The following is a 17,028-nucleotide window of genomic DNA, read 5'->3' as shown; positions in this document are numbered from 1 at the left end:
ATCATAGAAGAGTAGGACTGGAAGGGACCTCGAGAGGCCATCGAGTCTAGCCCCCTGCCCTCATGGCAGGACCAAGCACTTTCTAGACCATCCCTGAAAGCCATCTATCTAACCTCTTCTTAAATATCTCCAGTGATGGAGATTCTACCACCTCCCTTGGCAATTCATTCCAGTGTTTGATCACCCTGACAGTTAGGAACTTTTTCCTAATGTCCAACCTGAACCTCCCTTGCTGCAATTTCAGTCCATTGGCTCTTGTTCTATCCTCAGAGGCAAGGAAGAACAAGTTCCCTCCCTCTGCCTTATGACACCCTTTTAGATACCTGAAAACTGCTATCATGTCCCCCCTCAACCTTCTCTTTTCCAAACTAAACAAGCCCAATTCTTTCAGCCTTTCTTCATAGGTCATGTTCTCTAGACCTTTGATCATTCTCGTTGTTCTCCTCTGAACCCTCTCCAATTTCTCCACATCCTTCCTGAACTGCGGTGCCCAGAACTGGACACAGTACTCCAGCTGAGGCCTAACCAGCACAGAGTAGAGCGGGAGAATGACTTCTCGTGTCTTGTTCACAGCACACCTGTTAATGCATCCTACAATCATGTTTACCTTTTTCGCAACAGCATCACACTGTTGACTCATATTTAGCTTGTGGTCCACTATAACCCCTAGATCCCTTTCTGCTGTACTCATTCCTAGGCAGTCCTTTACCATTCTGTAGGTGTGACACTGCCTGTTCCTTCCTAAGTGGAGCACTTTGCATTTGTCCTTATTAAACTTCATCCTGTTTACCTCAGCCCATTTCTCCAGTTTATCCAGATCCTTTTGAATTATGACCTATCCTCCAAAGAAGTTGCAACCCCTCCCAGCTTGGTATCATCTGCAAACTTAATAAGTGTACTTTCTATGTCAATATCTAAATCGTTAATGAAGATATTGAACAGAACCGGTCCTAAAACAGACCCCTGCGGAACCCCACTAGTTATACTTTTCCAGCAGGATTGAAAACCATTAATTACTACTCTTTGGGTACGGTTATCCAGCCAGTTGTTCACCCACCTTATAGTAGCCCCATCTAAGTTGTATTTGCATAGTTTATTGATAAGTATATTATGTGAGACCATGTCAAATGCTTTACTGAAGTCTAGGTATACCACATCCACCACTTCTCCCTTATCCACAAGGCTCGTTATTCTATCAAAGAAAGCTATTAGATTGCTTTGGCATGATCTGTTTTTAAAAAAAAAAAATCATCGTGTTATTTAGGCATGAATCTCAGGAGTAGCCATATTAGTCTGTGGCTGTGTCTACACTAGCCCCAAACTTCGAAATGGCCACACAAATTGCCATTTCGAAGTTTACTAATGAAGCGCTGAAATGCACATTCAGTGCTTCATTAGCATGCGGGCGGCCGCGGCACTTTGAAATTGATGCGCCTCGCCGCCGCGCGGCTCGTCCCGACGGGGCTCCTTTTCGAAAGGACCCTGGCTACTTCGAAGTCCCATGAGCTCATGGGAATAAGGGGACTTCGAAGTAACCGGGGTCCTTTCGAAAAGGAGCCCCATCGGGACGAGCCGCGCAGCGGCGAGGCGCGTCAATTTCGAAGTGCCGCGGTCGCCCGCATGCTAATGAAGCGCTGAATGTGCATTTCAGCGCTTCATTAGTAAACTTCAAAATGGCAATTTGTGTGGCCATTTCGAAGTTTGGGGCTAGTGTAGACGTAGCCTGTATGTGCAAAAACAATAAGGAGTCCTGTGGCACTTTAAAGACTAACTGATTTATCTGGGCATAGCTTTCACATGTAAAACCCACTTTGTCACATGCATCTGATGAAGTGGGTTTTACCTACAAAAAATTATGCCCAAATACACCTGTTAGTCTTTAAGGTGCCACAGGACTCCTCATAGACTAGGCATGAGGAAATTCTAGAACCCATCTGCAGTGTTGAGGCAGTAGCAGAATGGCTAAGATGAAGCAAGAGTGCCACACACCAATCCTACATCAACATCGGTTATGTCTACACTAGGAAAAGTAAGTCGACCACAAATAGGTCAATCTAGCTACGTACTTTCCATACCTAGAATTGCGTATCTGCACTCGGCTTACTTGGCTTTCCCTAATGAGTGAGATCAAAGGGAGAATTTCTCTCATTGACCTCTCTTATTCCTCATGTCTCACAAGAAATACAGGGGTCAGCCAGAACCCCAACTGATAGATTTTGCATTTCCCTACTAGATATGTGAAACTGAACCACAGAAGATTGATGTAGGCATAACCATAGTTATCAATATGGTAAATTGTACTGGCCTTAGCTCATGGAATAACTGCTTATCATACTTATCTATCGAAAAGAAAATGCCACATCAGCAGCTGGTAAGTGAGAAGCAGAGACTCTAAAAGAAAAGACGTGATGAGTTCATCAGCTAATACAAGAGAAGGAATGCTGCTGCCTGAGATTCCTAGGAAGCTCCAGTGAGGAGTACCAGGCACTTTAACATATGTAGTCACTGAAAACAATATAGATTGCTCATACTGATGCATAGACTACCAGATAGCTTGGATGCTTTGTGTACAAGTCTACAGAAAAACAAGGAACATAGCCACAAAACACGTGACATTTCCTTGCATACTAACTTTGATCTGTTTCTTCAAGTATTTATATTGCTGGCCCTAAAAAATACACATATAACTTTAAGATAAACTTGTCTTAAGTGAGTCTTTGCTTGTCCAGACTTCAAACCCACCAGTTTGGGGGAGGAGGGGAGACAAATAACTCTACGCTGTCCCTGTGACACCATTTACATGTACTGTATAGGGTGACCGTATTTTCCAAAGAGAAAATGGGACACCCCCAGCCAGTCAACCAAGGTCCTCTCCCCCCATGTGAGGCGGCTGGTAAGGACTGAAAATCTGCATCCACCCCTCTACGTCTCTATGCTGGACCACCGCCTCCCCCTACGGTGGAGGGCTGGCATCTTCACGCTGCAACCTGCCCTCCACGCTATTTTTTTTTGACAAAAGTGGGCATTTGTCTGATTTGCTCTTGCCAAAGGATCAAGTCAGTGACAGCAAAAAGGACAAATGACTCCTTTTGAGAAAGGGAGTCAGGACATGGCTTAAAAAAAAAGGAAGTGTTCTGGCCAAAATGGGACATATGGCCACCCACCTTAGGGGGACAATTATCAACAAAAACAAAGCATGGATCCGTTACCTTAGCTTCTTTCAAAAATCCACTTAAAACTGTCCTCAGCCGCAAAACCTACAAACCACTGGCAGCTAACTATGGCTGAGCACAGGGTCAACTGTGACTGTCACTTTTCTCCTGCTTCCTTATAGGAGCCAAAGATGACTGAAGAGATAAGGACAGTAACTTAAAAGGAATCCCAGCTCCTTTGTGGCTCCCAGCAGTCAGAACTGGCAAAGTTGGGTTGTCATCTCCTCTGGGTATTGCCCATGAACAGTGGAGCCCCTCTCTTTATTACTAATCAGTATCTGCAAGGCTTAGTCCTCTGGCTATTAGTTGTCTGGTTACATTTCCAAGCCCTATATTTATATGGCTCAGAGAATGGCCAATTAGATGGGCAAGTGCAATAGAAATTGACCAGATAAGCTGAGAAGGGGAAAAAAAGAACCGTATCCAGAGATTTGAGAAAGGTGAAAAGAAAAATGTAGCAGGTGAGGGAAAGCAGATACCACAATGAGGAGAGGAGGGTAGAAAGGATGAGGAAACACAAGGAAGACAGTTCAGAAAGGCATATACCGGGAGCTATTACTAGAATGAAAAATGGAGAGAAGCCAAGAATGGAGAACAGACAATAAAAACAAGAGAGCCGTTGTCTGTAGGACTGGCCAAATACTGGTTTTTTAATCAATATACTATTCAGAAAACTGCATTGGATCAACTAATTTATTCAATTATTTTTGTTATTGCAGCACCTGTAACCAAATTGTTGCTGGTCAATTATTATTCAGAAATACCAGTTACATTCATATATCTAATCTAGTCCACTATTTGATCAGTCATAGTAACAGGTCATTTTAAAAATGTATTAAGCTGATCAATAATATGTTGCATAAAATTAAGAATGTAACTGAAATTACATAACTAATTTTATTCCTTCAGAATTGTTGGAGGTGACCCTTGGGAAGGTGGCAATACACATTTTTCATCTTGGCTAATTGGGATCAAAGGTATTTTTCCCAAATCCCTATCTTTATCTGTTGGGATATTACATAATTCATATACAGCACATAAAATGGCATGTTCTTATTGTACCTGGCTATAGTCCAGTGTAGTCTGTACTCTTAAAAACAAATACGTACTTTTGTGCTATTTACTAACTCTCTATTATAGTATGCTGTTTACTTAGACATTTAATGAAAAACAGTTGTTATCTGCACAGGAGCTCTGCCACTTGCTATTCTCTCTGCTGTTGCACAAGTTAGTTCTCTAGCGCTTGTTACCTTGGAGCACTCTTCTGGGGTTTTCTCTGTTCCACAGAGTCAAACACCATCTCTTCGCAAACTCAGAACCGAGGTGTTGCTATTAGATGAACCAGTCTCCAAAAATAACTCGTACTTTGAAGCATATTTCAGCCAGGATAAACAAAACAGAACAAAAAATATCAATACCTGTACCAGCCAGATACCATCCTTTGTGTCTTCTACAAGCTCATAGAAGTGCATTTCACCACTGAAATTTGTACTGGAAACTGATTCAGAGGCCTCCTCTTCTTTGAGAGCAGAATAAAGCTCACCTTCCATGAGGTCTCCTGAAGAATGGACAGAGAACAAAAAAAAAAAAAAACACAACAAAAACAAAAAACCTATATTGGATAAAGGTCAACACTAGCCAAAAATATACTAGTAATACAGCTATTTCTTTTTCAGATAGTGAAAATTTGTTAATTACATTTTACATAGCTGGGTGCAGCACCAATTTAGTCCAAGGACAATTACAATTTTATCTTTATTTTTATACGTACTCCTGCTGTTAACACACACCAATTTCAGCTGTCAATAAACCATGAGGCATGAACAGATTGCTTTAGATTACACAGATACAATTTACAGATGCAACTGAACATACTGAAAAACAAACAAATGTATTTTCACCTTCACAAATCCCTATTAATGTTGTCTAATATTTGCAGTAGTAAATTGGAAACTATCTGTTTTAAGTCAGATGTCTTCTCTTTTATTTTACAGGAAATTTTGTTCTCTAGTGAATACAGAAATCACCCAGAAGACATACTGTTAAAACTGCCAATTTAGAGTGGGTTTTTGGAATTTCAATCAATAATGCTAGTCAATGTTTGTATAATTAGAATTTTATTTACAATGGAATAATCCATAGTATTTTTACATAGCTAGGCTGAGATTAAATTATTCCACTCTAAAAACTGATTTATTCTATTTACAAAGTAGTAAACATTTCCTAAGACATTCAAACCTAACAACAAGATTTGTTCATTTAAAACAATATATGTAAGGTTATTCGATAAGATAATGGAAAAAAAAAGTTATTTCCTTTTCCACACTTTTTCAGAGACATTACAAACTAGATTGTTAATACTGAATAATATTACTGTGTTAAACTATTCTTTAAAAAATCTGTAAAAAATGAAGTTGTTCCTTACAGAATCTTAAAGTTGAAGCATTTGATAGTTAGAAAACTATTGATTTCATTAAGACACACTAACACATTATTGAGAGCGAAAATACCATGTAAAAGCAGGAGTGTTTTTGTGACATCTAAAAAAATAAGTGAAAACACTTTGGAGTTAAACATTCCCCTGTGGTATTTCCACCCAAACAGTGACACTAGGCTCTCATATTTTATGGAAATATGTTTTGAAAATGATATGTATAAACTTAAAGATGCTTTATGAAAAACAGGTCAAGTATCCTATCACTCAAGAGCCAGTGATCCACTGAATGCATATTTGTGTGCATGAACTTAGAAACTTGAAGTGTAAACCTGTTTATTAATCTAGCTAGCCTTCTAGTGAAAGCCAGAAGTGGGACTTAAAGGTCTAGTGCTCAAGACAATGTTCTGTGAACAATTTTGTTTTTTCTTGTAAGCTCAAACTGTGGATGGTCCAAAAAGACATGTGACTATGCTACCTGTTGCTGTAATCCATCTTGAATCCGCAATTTTACACTGGGATGGGGAGAATGAAACAAAGGTTTACCACCCTGTGGAAATTCTATTTTATGAAATTCTATCTATGGATGGAAAGCAATCAATGATTGTCTGAAGTTTTACACAAAGTAAGACAGATTTATTTGGGGGTTGGTCCCTTATGAAGGCTGTGCTTTTAGGTGTGGTTGAATCTCTTTAGTTGAGCCCTCCCAGAGCAATTATCAATGTCTAGGTTACTCTACTGGAGTGCGGTTATCCCAACTCTGTGCCTTTGCTTGGATGCCCCAGAGGGCCGATAGGCAGGTTCAGCACATAAAGGGATGTGACCAGCACATAAAGGGATCTCTGATCCAAATGATCTAAAAAAGCATTACAACATTATGAAGGTAAATGAATTAGAAAGCAAAAGTGAAAAGCAACAAAGGTTAAACTGGGTAACTAAACAAGGTCAACAATGAGACGCCAGCTAGATTTTTAAACTGTCAGTGTTAATAGTATTAGCTATTTTATTAATAGTTCACAATTTTAAAAAATATTTGGGATCCAAATATCCTCTTACTTTTCCTCTTTTCCTCTTACTCTTACAAACGTACTCCGTCAGGATGTTGCTGAATCCCCATCAATCAGCATTGACAACTATACGTTAGAGGTCGTCCACGAGTTCGTGTACCTCGGGTCCACCATCACTGACACCCTGTCGTTGGACACTGAGCTAAATAGGAGGATTGGAAAAGCGGCCACAACTCTGTCCAGACTCAGCAAGAGAGTGTGGAATAACAACAAGCTGTACGCTCACACCAAAATGCAAGTCTACAGAGCCTGCATCCTCAGCACCCTCCTTTATGGCAGCGAGACTTGGACCCTGTATGCCCACCAGGAAAAGATGCTGAACGCCTTCCACTTGCGCTGCCTCAGGCGCATCCTTGGAATATCATGGAAGGACAAAGTGACCAACACTGCCATCCTCGAGCAAGCTGGAATCCCAACCATGCACACCCTCCTCAGGCAGCGTCGGCTCCGCTGGCTTGGCCACGTCCACAGGATGAATGATGGAAGGATTCCAAAAGACATCCTGTATGGTGAGCTAGCCTCTGGCAAAAGACCTCCCGGACGCCCCCAGTTGCGCTACAAAGATGTCTGCAAGAGAGACCTCAGAGAGGCAGACATCGAGCTGGACAACTGGGAAGAACTAGCAGACGACTGCGGCAGATGGAGGCAGGAGTTACACAAGGGCCTTCAGAAGGGCGAGATGAGGATCAGACAGCTAGCAGAGGAGAAGTGAGCACACAGAAAGCACACTAAGGACTTGCCAGACACCCACCACATCTGCAAGAGATGCAGTAAGGACTGTCACTCTCGTGTGGGTCTTCATAGTCACAGTAGACGCTGTAAATGAAGTCCTCAATTGAAACTATAAAGGGCACGATCCATAGTCTATGCAGACTGAAGGATGCCTACTACTATCCTCTTACTTTCATTCACTCCACACTGTCTGCATCCATTTATTTCCACCCATATTCTCATTGAGGCCCTAGCTCCCATTGTGATTACTGTTGTCTCCTCTCCATCCTCCCACACTCCTACACCCACATTTAGAAAGCAGCTGCTAAAATTACCCTCCTTGCCTGTTACTCTGACCACAACAGACCTCTCTCTGAAACACTTATACTACATTGAAGTTTCCTAAAAATTAAGGTCCTTCTGCAACTTCACACTTCTTTACTGATCTGCCCATTGTCATTTTGCCTGCCACCTCTAAGATGCCACGCTCTCCCTTTTTCAGCCTCTCACGCAAAATGTTTCTAAGCCTAATTTCCAACTGTGTTTTGTATGTGTGATGCTTTTATGTATAGAACTATAAACCACTGACCCACCTCTGAAGCAACACCTGTAAGAAACCAGTCAGATTGTTCCATTGAGGAGAACAAAGACACTCAGCCATCACTGGTTCTAAAGCCAAATTAGCCATAAACATTACCAAAAGAGCCACCGTAGCATACATTCTTTGCCCCTTTAACATTTTATATATATTATTCTCACAGCAAAATGACTGACCAACTATTTTTATTTTATCAACTACAATGGGTTAGTAACATAGTAAAAGCATGCCGATCGGTTAATAATTAACATTATATTAAAATACTGTGTGATGTGAGACAAAGAGCTACAGGAGACACATTTAAGAGCCACTTGAAGCTTAGCCACTCGAAGCTTATGAGCCTAAGTCTACATATCACTAGTCCAGATTCATAAAGGGACTTAGGTGATGCTGTGCATTGCAATACTTAGTGTCTAAGCAGTCAGAAAATCACTGTGATTTACAAAGACTGAGTTATGCGCTCAGGCTTCCTATAACAGTGGGGGGTTCTTAGAAGTTAGCAGTGAGGTGATGAGCCATCCCAGCTAGTCAACCAGAGATGCATCTGTCCTAAACCACACCCCTCTCACAGAGCTCTGTGCCTAAGGGTATGTCTTCACTACCCAGAAGATCCACCCGGTTGATGCTTGTACTCCAAAATACTGCAATGAGTAAGGGAAGCTGCCATCAACCTCCTTCTTTGAGGATGGCCAGGTAAGTAGATTGTAGATAAACTGATTCTAGCTATGGCAATTTCGTAGCTAGACTTGTGTATCTACAATCAACTTTAATGTCTAGCGTAGTCCTGGCCTAAATCCAATCTAGAGCAAGGTGCTTACTTCTGCTTGGGACTCTGCTGTGAACCCTCTCCAGGGAAGTGCTTAGAGTATTTCTTACAAAAAAATCTGAGCAGGGGAGAGGAAGAGTTCCCTTATAACTTTTAGCCCAGTGGATACACTATTTAGCTGGTATGTCTGTGACTCTGTGGTTCAAGGCCCCACCCCAGCAATGGTGCCTGATCTGCTGCTTGCAGCACTTTGGATAAGTAATTAAAGAGTCTATGTCTTTTTCTTGCCCAAATTGCATGTAAGTGTTTAAACAGATAATACGGTACATAAAAACAACATATCTACATATATCTGAAACAAAGCAAAACGTTAAAAACAAAATCAGTAAAGGCAACTTTAAATCTTATTAAAATATGTAGAATCTCTTTTGCCTGCACAATATTGTGCTTAAGCTTTTTATGTGGCCCCCCAGTGTAATAAGAATGGGTAACACTGCCCTAACCAATGAGCTAAAATGTATGTGGAAATGCCTCCCACCATCATGGGCCATTTTGTGAGGAGTTAGATATGCTCAGAGCATACCAATTGGATTGGGCCCCACAAGTGAATAAGGCAGAGAAGTGATTATTCATCTTGCAGTTAATGAATTGCCCTGGGGCTCTGCCACCCAGACATCTAGAGAGAAGTACCAGTGAGCATGCTCTGAGGTAGAAACAGACACCTAGTGAACTGTCCCTGCAAAAACTTACATGCTTTACAAGTTTTAGCACCTAGGAGGTTAGCTGACAGCTGTGTGGGACTTTTTTTCAGTACCTATGATACTGGGATTTTATGCACCTAAACTGGCAGTTGGGTGCCTAACTCCCTTTGTGAATCTAGTACCAAAGGGCACTTGTCTTTTTAGACAGAAAGTTGGTTGGCACAGGAGTTGTTTACATAGCACATCACAGAATGCTGGTCCTAACTGGGGCCTTTAAACACTATGGTAACACCAGTGGTAAGTCAGTAGAGTTATACCTGGGCAAGACGAGTGAGACCAAAATTAGGCCCATGACAGTGCTTAACATATAGTTACGTTATTGAGGACTACAGTAGCAAGGAGGATATAGAGTGGGAGAAAAAAAATGTTTGACTTGTGAGCTTTGCTTCTACAAGTCATACAATATACTTCCAACTGTGCAAACATAATCTAACATTCAGGTTCAACTACCACACAGCAACTCAGTAACTTCCCTGAAATACTGGCTTTCCTGCAAGCAAAATCTTCACTCAAATAACCAGCTGATTGAATACAGAAGGCTGGTTTTTTGGACAAGTTGTATAATCGGCTATTCACATTTATAACTTGTGTAAGAAATATAATGCATTGCACATTTCTACAGCTTTTTGAATAATCTCTCACATTTATCACACTAATATTTTATTATCTGGTTTCCTAAGACCTACTACTACTACTTAAACCTTGTACTCCTGCTTGGAGCATATGTCATCTACCAGTCTCCTCCACTTCATTCCATCTTGTCCTAATACCATTGGTTATTTATTTAAATTCTACTTGGAGAGCTGGTAACACAGAAAGGTGGACACCAGGCTGAGAAAAAAAGATGCGTATTATATGTAATATTTTGACAAGAGCTGCAAAACTAGAGACTCTGTACCCTCACACCGCATGATACTTTTCATAAAAGTAGCATTTGCCTGATGTTCTTGGCTAATATTTCCCTCCTCCTGGCTGCTGTCCTACACCCCAGAGGGGCTGCACTTCACTGGTGGCTGCAGTGTATGGACAACCTGGAAAGCACTCGAGGATCTTCCAGTACAAAAACTGCGATTAGAAATGTAAGATTATTACTACCGAGGTGATTTTGTGTAAAATAAGCAATTAATATTTTTTTTAAATCAACCATTCAGATATTTTTAAGTGCCGAAAACCATTCCTGGGGGGGGTGAGGGGAAGCCCCCAAATCTCTCATTAATGGGTGAAATATCTTCTTTAGGTATGATCTCTTACCTGACTTCTCCACCAGCTCCCTGACATCTTTCTTTTCCGGCAGCCCAGAGTACCCAAGCCCTCTGCACTCCAAAATGGTCTTCAGCTTCTTGAAGCTCAGGGCCACCGGGTCCACCAACTGAGTGGCAAAGAAGCCGGTTTCATACCAGACAATGGCCTCAAAAAACCTGGCCAGGACAAACAGGACCAGAAAATAGAGAAGCAAGAAAAATAGCTTCAGCCACATCTTGCCTCTCTGTGTGTGTGACTCTCGGCAGAGAGAGCCAATCCTAGGGGAGAGAGGGAGAGAGATCCCAATGGAGGAGACGAGGGAAGGAGCCAATTCTTCAGGCCAATAACCCCACTGCTGCCGCTGCCTGGATCCTCCTCCTCCTCCTCGCTGCCCTGGTCCCCAGGCGGGGAGGGGGTGGGGGTATTTCAGGTGTTGCCAAGTTGGTGGGGGGGGGTAAAAGGGGGTTCAGTCAAGCCGGGGAGGGCGAAGAGGGTGGCGAGCTGAGGCAGAGGCCCCCGGCCAGGCGGCGGAGGCGGGGAAGCAGTGGGGGGACAGTGGCCCGCAGTCGGGCTGGTCTCCGCTAGGGGGACTGACGGGACCCGCCCCCCCGGGGCCGAACGCTCAGCGGGCCGGGAGACTGGGCCTTGCGCCTGTCTGCGGGCTCCGGATCCCGGCCTCCCCCGTCCGGCCGCCGCCTGCCCCCGCCGGAGCCCGAGTCGCCGGCGGAGACATAACAAGTGACGTCGCAAGCGGGGAGAGCCGGGGGAGGGGGGCAAAGGGCAGCGGGGAGGGGGAATCTCGGGCACCGCCCCTCCTGGTCTCTGCCCGCCCCCGGGCGGCGCGGGGCGTTCGGCCGCCAAAGGAGCGGGGAGCCGGGGGGTCCAGAGAAACAAACCCCGGAGCGATCTGAGGCAAGGGAAAGGTCGCCCAGATAGCCCCGGGGCACCCCGCCCCCATCTCTTCCCGGCCCCTCATGCAGGCCCCCCACCTCCATCTCTTCCCCAACCCCTCATTCTGCACCTCCCCCCCACATCTCTTCCCTGCCCCTCATTCTGCCCCCCACCCCCATCTCTTCCCCAACCCCTCATTCTGCACCTCCCCCCACATCTCTTCCCCGGCACCTCATTGAGCCCCCCCACCCCCATCTCTTCCCCAGCGCCTCATTCTGCCCCCCCAACCCCATCTCTTCCCCAGCGCCTCATTCAGCCCCCCCCACCCCCATCTCTTCCCCGGCCCTTCACTCTGCCCCAGATTAGGATCCCTTCGCTCTCTCCCCTGTGAGTTGTGTTACCATTTACTGAAGCACAGGGGGCCGCAGCGCGTTCACCTCCGCCAGCCCCACCCATGAGCCGGGACGGAAGCAGGTGCGGTGAGGCGTGGGCCAGGCTGACACGCGCGACCACAGCGAGCCGGAGTTAATAACCTCTCCGGCCCTGCTAGGACTAACCGCACTGAGCAAAGGAAGTGGAGTGTAGCACGCAGGGCCCTCTCCTTCCTGCTGCCCTAGGGCGCTAGATACTGAAGAGGCAAACTAGGCAGCTGCCTTGGGCTGCAAGGTTGGCCTGCCTACCCCTCTATCATGAAGGCTACAAGGCTGAGTCAAATGCTGGTGGCCTTGGCTGCCCTTGAGCCCAGTCACAGTATCAGTCACTCAAAAATTGCTACTCCATCAGGCCAGAGCGAGGGGGAGAGCAATCTGCTATCCTAGGCCTGTGAGGCAGGGAAGGGGCTGCAAACCCAAATTGTGGGAGATTGTGTGCTACCCCCTCTCAGCTCAGGAGGTTCAGTCTCCTCACCCAAAGTGACAATAAAGCAACTCCAATAGTGCTGCTCCCACAATACTGGAGGTGAGGGAGAAAACAAGAGCCCTTTGACAGTGATGGGCTTTGGTTTTATTCTGTAAGCAAAGCAGGAGTTTTATTGGCAGGAGCATTGCAGTAGGTACACTTACCTGTTTTGTCAAAGCTACCCTTTTTAAAATCAACAAAGGCTTTGTTTACACTACAGTTAAGGCTCCTTAATAATAGAAAGGCTCATGTAACTCACACCTTGTGGCGTTGTTCATTGCCCCATGTAGTGACTCCTAGCCCATTTACAGAGAAAAAAGATGATGCCCCTCCCCAACCTTTGCTGAGAGCCAGCTGAGTTTTAGCTCAAACTGTAAGGCTGACGCACTGGGCTCCAGAGGTCCCAGATTTGAGCCCACCAATGGGCAGCCGTTACACCTGCAGAAAAATATGTCTAGCAACTTGCGTCAATTGTCTCAGGCTCAAACTAATTTCTGGTGTGAGGTACTTCACAGCCAGGACCCTTTCCCAGAGAATACCACATTTATCGTTCCCCAAATGTGAACATCTACACTCATCTTCCATGTACTTGGTAAGGAGAGCTCAAGTAGCCAAGAGCAGCAAGGCAAATTGATTTTACAGATAGCTTGTCACAACTTCGGGCTTTGTCAGCTTTGCTCCCTATATCGAAAAGCATACATCCTTTATTCTATGTACAGTGGTGAGAGGGTAGTCAATAGCAAACATTAAGTGTAAGCCACATAACCTTAATACTGGCTAGTTAAAGACAAAACAGATTTTACAAGAGTTTTGCTAAGTACTGGATGACGTGTGAAGGCCCTCTTGAACAGAATATATTCAGGAATCAATTGGTACCTTAAAGTTAGTCTGTGAGTGAGAGATTGTAATGCTCTCACATTCCTTTGTAACGTGTCACAGTCTACAAAATGTTATCAAGTTGACAAAGATGAGGCATAATTTCTGGGTCTCTGTCAAATCTTCCATGCACTAAAGGTCCTCATTAGAAAGTGACTCACTGCTGTAATGACTACTGATAAAGCCAGCCCCCACACATCCCTCCCTGGGTGGAAAACTATTGGGCTACCAGTGCAAATAGGTGGCAATTTTTTGTCTACAGCATTACAAAAAGCATGTTCACCAGACATTAGCTCCCTAATGTTATCAGTAACAGCAGTGGTTTGCAAGTCCACAACTCTCTTCTCCTTTAAACTCCTAAGGAGTCTTGCAGAATTATTTTGTTTGAGACACATGCAAGAACACAGATAAATAGATGAATTAGTCAACTAAAATGAGCAGCTCAGACATATGTGGAGTAATGAGTGGGAGGAAAGCAAGGGAAAGGATCTTACCATGCTTAATTTTAGTTAAAAGTTAAGGATTTTTAATAAGCACTAGACCTATTACTATATGCTTTGCAAGGTAGGGTACAGGCTTTGAAAGGTAAATGTCTATTCATCTCAGTTTGGAAAGAACACAGCAATAATTAAAATGAAAGCCCACACAGCAAAACGGTTGAATGCTATTAAAAAAGGTGTGGTAGGCGTACACAATGCCTGTCACTAAAATAGCATTTTCCTATTGTTAATGGAATAAGTGAAGCAGACCTCTACTTTTGCCAACAACCTCAAAGTCCCAACATTCCCTAGATGCAGTTGATTGGCTAAAATAATCTTTGGATTCATATTTCAACATTGACTGTTCATATGTATTCACATGCTGATATTTTGTGGAATATGACTGTCCTAGTAGTAAGAAAACAGATACCAACTGTTTTTCCAAAAAGATGGATTTTGTTTTTTTATCACAGCCCAGAAGCAGACTGGACAGCAAGGTAACTGAGAGATTTTTAGGGCAAAGAAATGGAGACTACTGAGATTTCACTCTGGAGAAGAGGATTAGTACAAGAGGGGCCCATGAATCAGGCAAGGATTCAGCCTTGCTTCTGTAGTTGAAAGGTTCCTAGTGGTTTGAGCATTGGCCTGTTAAACCCAGGGCTGTGAGCTCAATTCTTGAGGAGTCCATTTAGGAATCTGGGGCAAACAGATTAAAAGAAAAACAAAAAAGGGATGGTGCTTCGTTCTGCCAAGAGGGCAGGGGACTGGACTCAATGACCTCCAGAGGTCCCTTCCCACTCTATGAGGTGTGTAACTACACTTTGCATCAAAATAAATCACTTCAAGGAGCTAAAGTAGGAGGAACCCTTGAAGCACTGAGATGATAGACATGGCATTATTCTCCTCCCGCCCCACATCACCATGTTGTATTAATCTCCCTCATTTTCTTCCCCATCCAACTTAGTCCTAACTATATAGGCTGGGTACAATGATTGACAACTTTACTAAATTACCATTTTTCCCCAAATATCATGCACCCACATTATTCAATGAGATTTAAACTGTATGAAAAATGTGAAGAGCCCCTTATTCAAATGTTAAAAGCATATGGATAGAAAAAAGGCAATATAAGTACTGGCATTTATAAAGGACCTACTTTAAAATTAATTCTAACTGCCTAATTAGAATTACTAATAAGTGGTCAGAAAAAACTCATCCTATACTCTAAGAGCAAGTACTGTGAATGTGAAGGGAATACTACTTACAAAGAAGAATCTCAGATTTAGACACAAAATTGAACTCATACTTTTAGGCATTTACAGCAAACCAACAAGCATGTATTAAATTCAGGATATACAGTGGTAAGTCTTCACAAATGTCTCAGCTCTGTTCCCTTATGCCTGGGCACCAATCTATACTAAGCTGCACTAGCCAAAATGTAGTTAATCAGGTTCTACTCTGACAGTTAACAGGAAGAATTATAGGTGGCTACAGTTAGTGCAGATTTAATGGGTACATATGGAGGTGAATCTCTTAACAGGTATTCAATTAATCAGTATTCTCAAATAACCAGCACTGCAACCAGGTGCTATCCCAGAGACTAGGTTTCTTCTTCCAAGTGGTGAAGGGATCCCATCCCATCCCACTCTGAGCCATTGGTGCGCTTCCCCTTCTTAAAGAGGGACAGGCCCTGGGGCACTGGTAGGGAGCAGAGACAAAGCTGCTGCATTCATTGATTCCCATCCCTCCTTGGGTATCAGCTGTGGAGGCTCCAGGGCTGCTCATCAACTGTCACTGGAGTTGGGGGGGTAGATCTCTCAGCCATGTGCCAGCCCTCACACGCAACATAATTGGCCAGGTCTGAGCTGCTGAGGGCTGTTGAACCCCTGCAAGAGGGCAGTGGGACAGGTGGCCAGAGCAGGGGAAGCCAGCAATCCTGTGCAGCATCAGGGGCCAGGCCCTGAGCTGCTGAACCCTGGTGGGGAGTATGGGCTGGGGAGGTGGCACTCCAGCCACCAGGCTGCTGAGGACACTGGGGAGGGCAGCACTGCTGAAAACTGGTGAAAAGATCCCTTTCTATTATCCATAATATTTTCATACCTGTGGCTGCCGGATAGGAGTTTACTGTATTGTATCTGCAATGAAAGTTAATATTAAGTGAACTCGAGCAAAATTCCTAATTCCAGCAATGCAGTATTGGTCTTGTTCTATTTACAGTTTTCTTCCCTCACACTCTCTCTTTGGCTTCCAACTTCCAGTAGTTAATATCCTGAATGTTCACTGCACATGAACTGAGTCCTAACCAGCATAAACAGGAGCAGAACAAGTTGTTCTTTAAAAATATTCTCTTTATTGCTACAAACTAGTTTGTAATTTGTCAAAGCACCAGAGCCCATTAATTCAGTTTATCATCCATGGCAGAAAATAAACATAAGCAAAACAATTAAAATGAAGCAATTTGCAGGTACTGTAGTACAGCCAACGCCTAAGACAATGTACCACCTTGACAGTGCAGTGGAGAAACAACTGAAAATAATCATTGGTTACATTCAGTTAGCTATAGGAATGAAAAGAGTTTCATATAAATTAATACTGAAGCATAAATTGATTCCTGCCATAAGACTCAGTTACACTCTGCCATAGAGGATGAAATTTCATTGTGATCTGTGCATCAGTTTCCCAAACAGAAAAGTGGTGATGTTAATATTTTTTAAACAGTGAACTTTAAGTGACGTTAAAGGAACAGGATGAAGCTTTCAAGCAGGGTTTGAAAAAAGGAGTAGATGCCAATCAGGCAAAAGATCAAACTCACAAAGCAGAGTCCAAAATAAGACATAGGAGGTAGCTCAGTGTTCAGCTTAACCTAGCAAAAAGCCAACTCCTCCTCTTCCAACTTGCTAGAAAGGGAGAGGGTGCTGGGGGTCCTACACCATAGACTTGTCCCTCTACCTTACTCAAGAGCTCCATCTTTTATGACAATCTCTAGCTATTAGGTCTAGGGGTGTGTCTACATGGGCACAAGTCTTCGAAATAACCATACTAATGGCCATTTCGAAGATTACTAAAGAGGCGCTGAATTGAATATTCAGTGCCT

The 17,028-nt window shown here is 43.6% G+C and overlaps 1 protein-coding gene across 3 annotated transcripts in view; it reads right to left on the bottom strand.

The window, feature by feature from the left end:
* Positions 1 to 11,508, bottom strand: part of LOC142012330 (charged multivesicular body protein 3) — a 53,705-nt gene extending 42,197 nt beyond the window's left edge. The window contains exons 1-2 of one of the 3 annotated variants that reach the window (XM_074992265.1): positions 10,801 to 11,508; positions 4,631 to 4,770 (exon numbers count right to left, since the gene is read on the bottom strand). In XM_074992265.1, the coding sequence (XP_074848366.1) occupies positions 4,631 to 4,770; positions 10,801 to 11,026 (366 nt within the window). In that variant the 5' untranslated portion in view covers positions 11,027 to 11,508. Of the gene's footprint in view, positions 1 to 4,630; positions 4,771 to 6,702; positions 6,726 to 10,800 lie in introns of those variants that run through there. The other 2 variants (XM_074992269.1, XM_074992266.1) reach the window with 2 other exon arrangements.
* Between the last annotated feature and the right edge of the window lie 5,520 nt (positions 11,509 to 17,028).

This window comes from Carettochelys insculpta, chromosome 4 (assembly GCF_033958435.1).
Source record: "Carettochelys insculpta isolate YL-2023 chromosome 4, ASM3395843v1, whole genome shotgun sequence".
Lineage (NCBI taxonomy): Eukaryota > Metazoa > Chordata > Testudines > Carettochelyidae > Carettochelys > Carettochelys insculpta.
The sequence above is the reverse complement of the archived record's forward strand: the minus strand, read 5'-3'. Positions and strand labels throughout refer to the sequence as shown.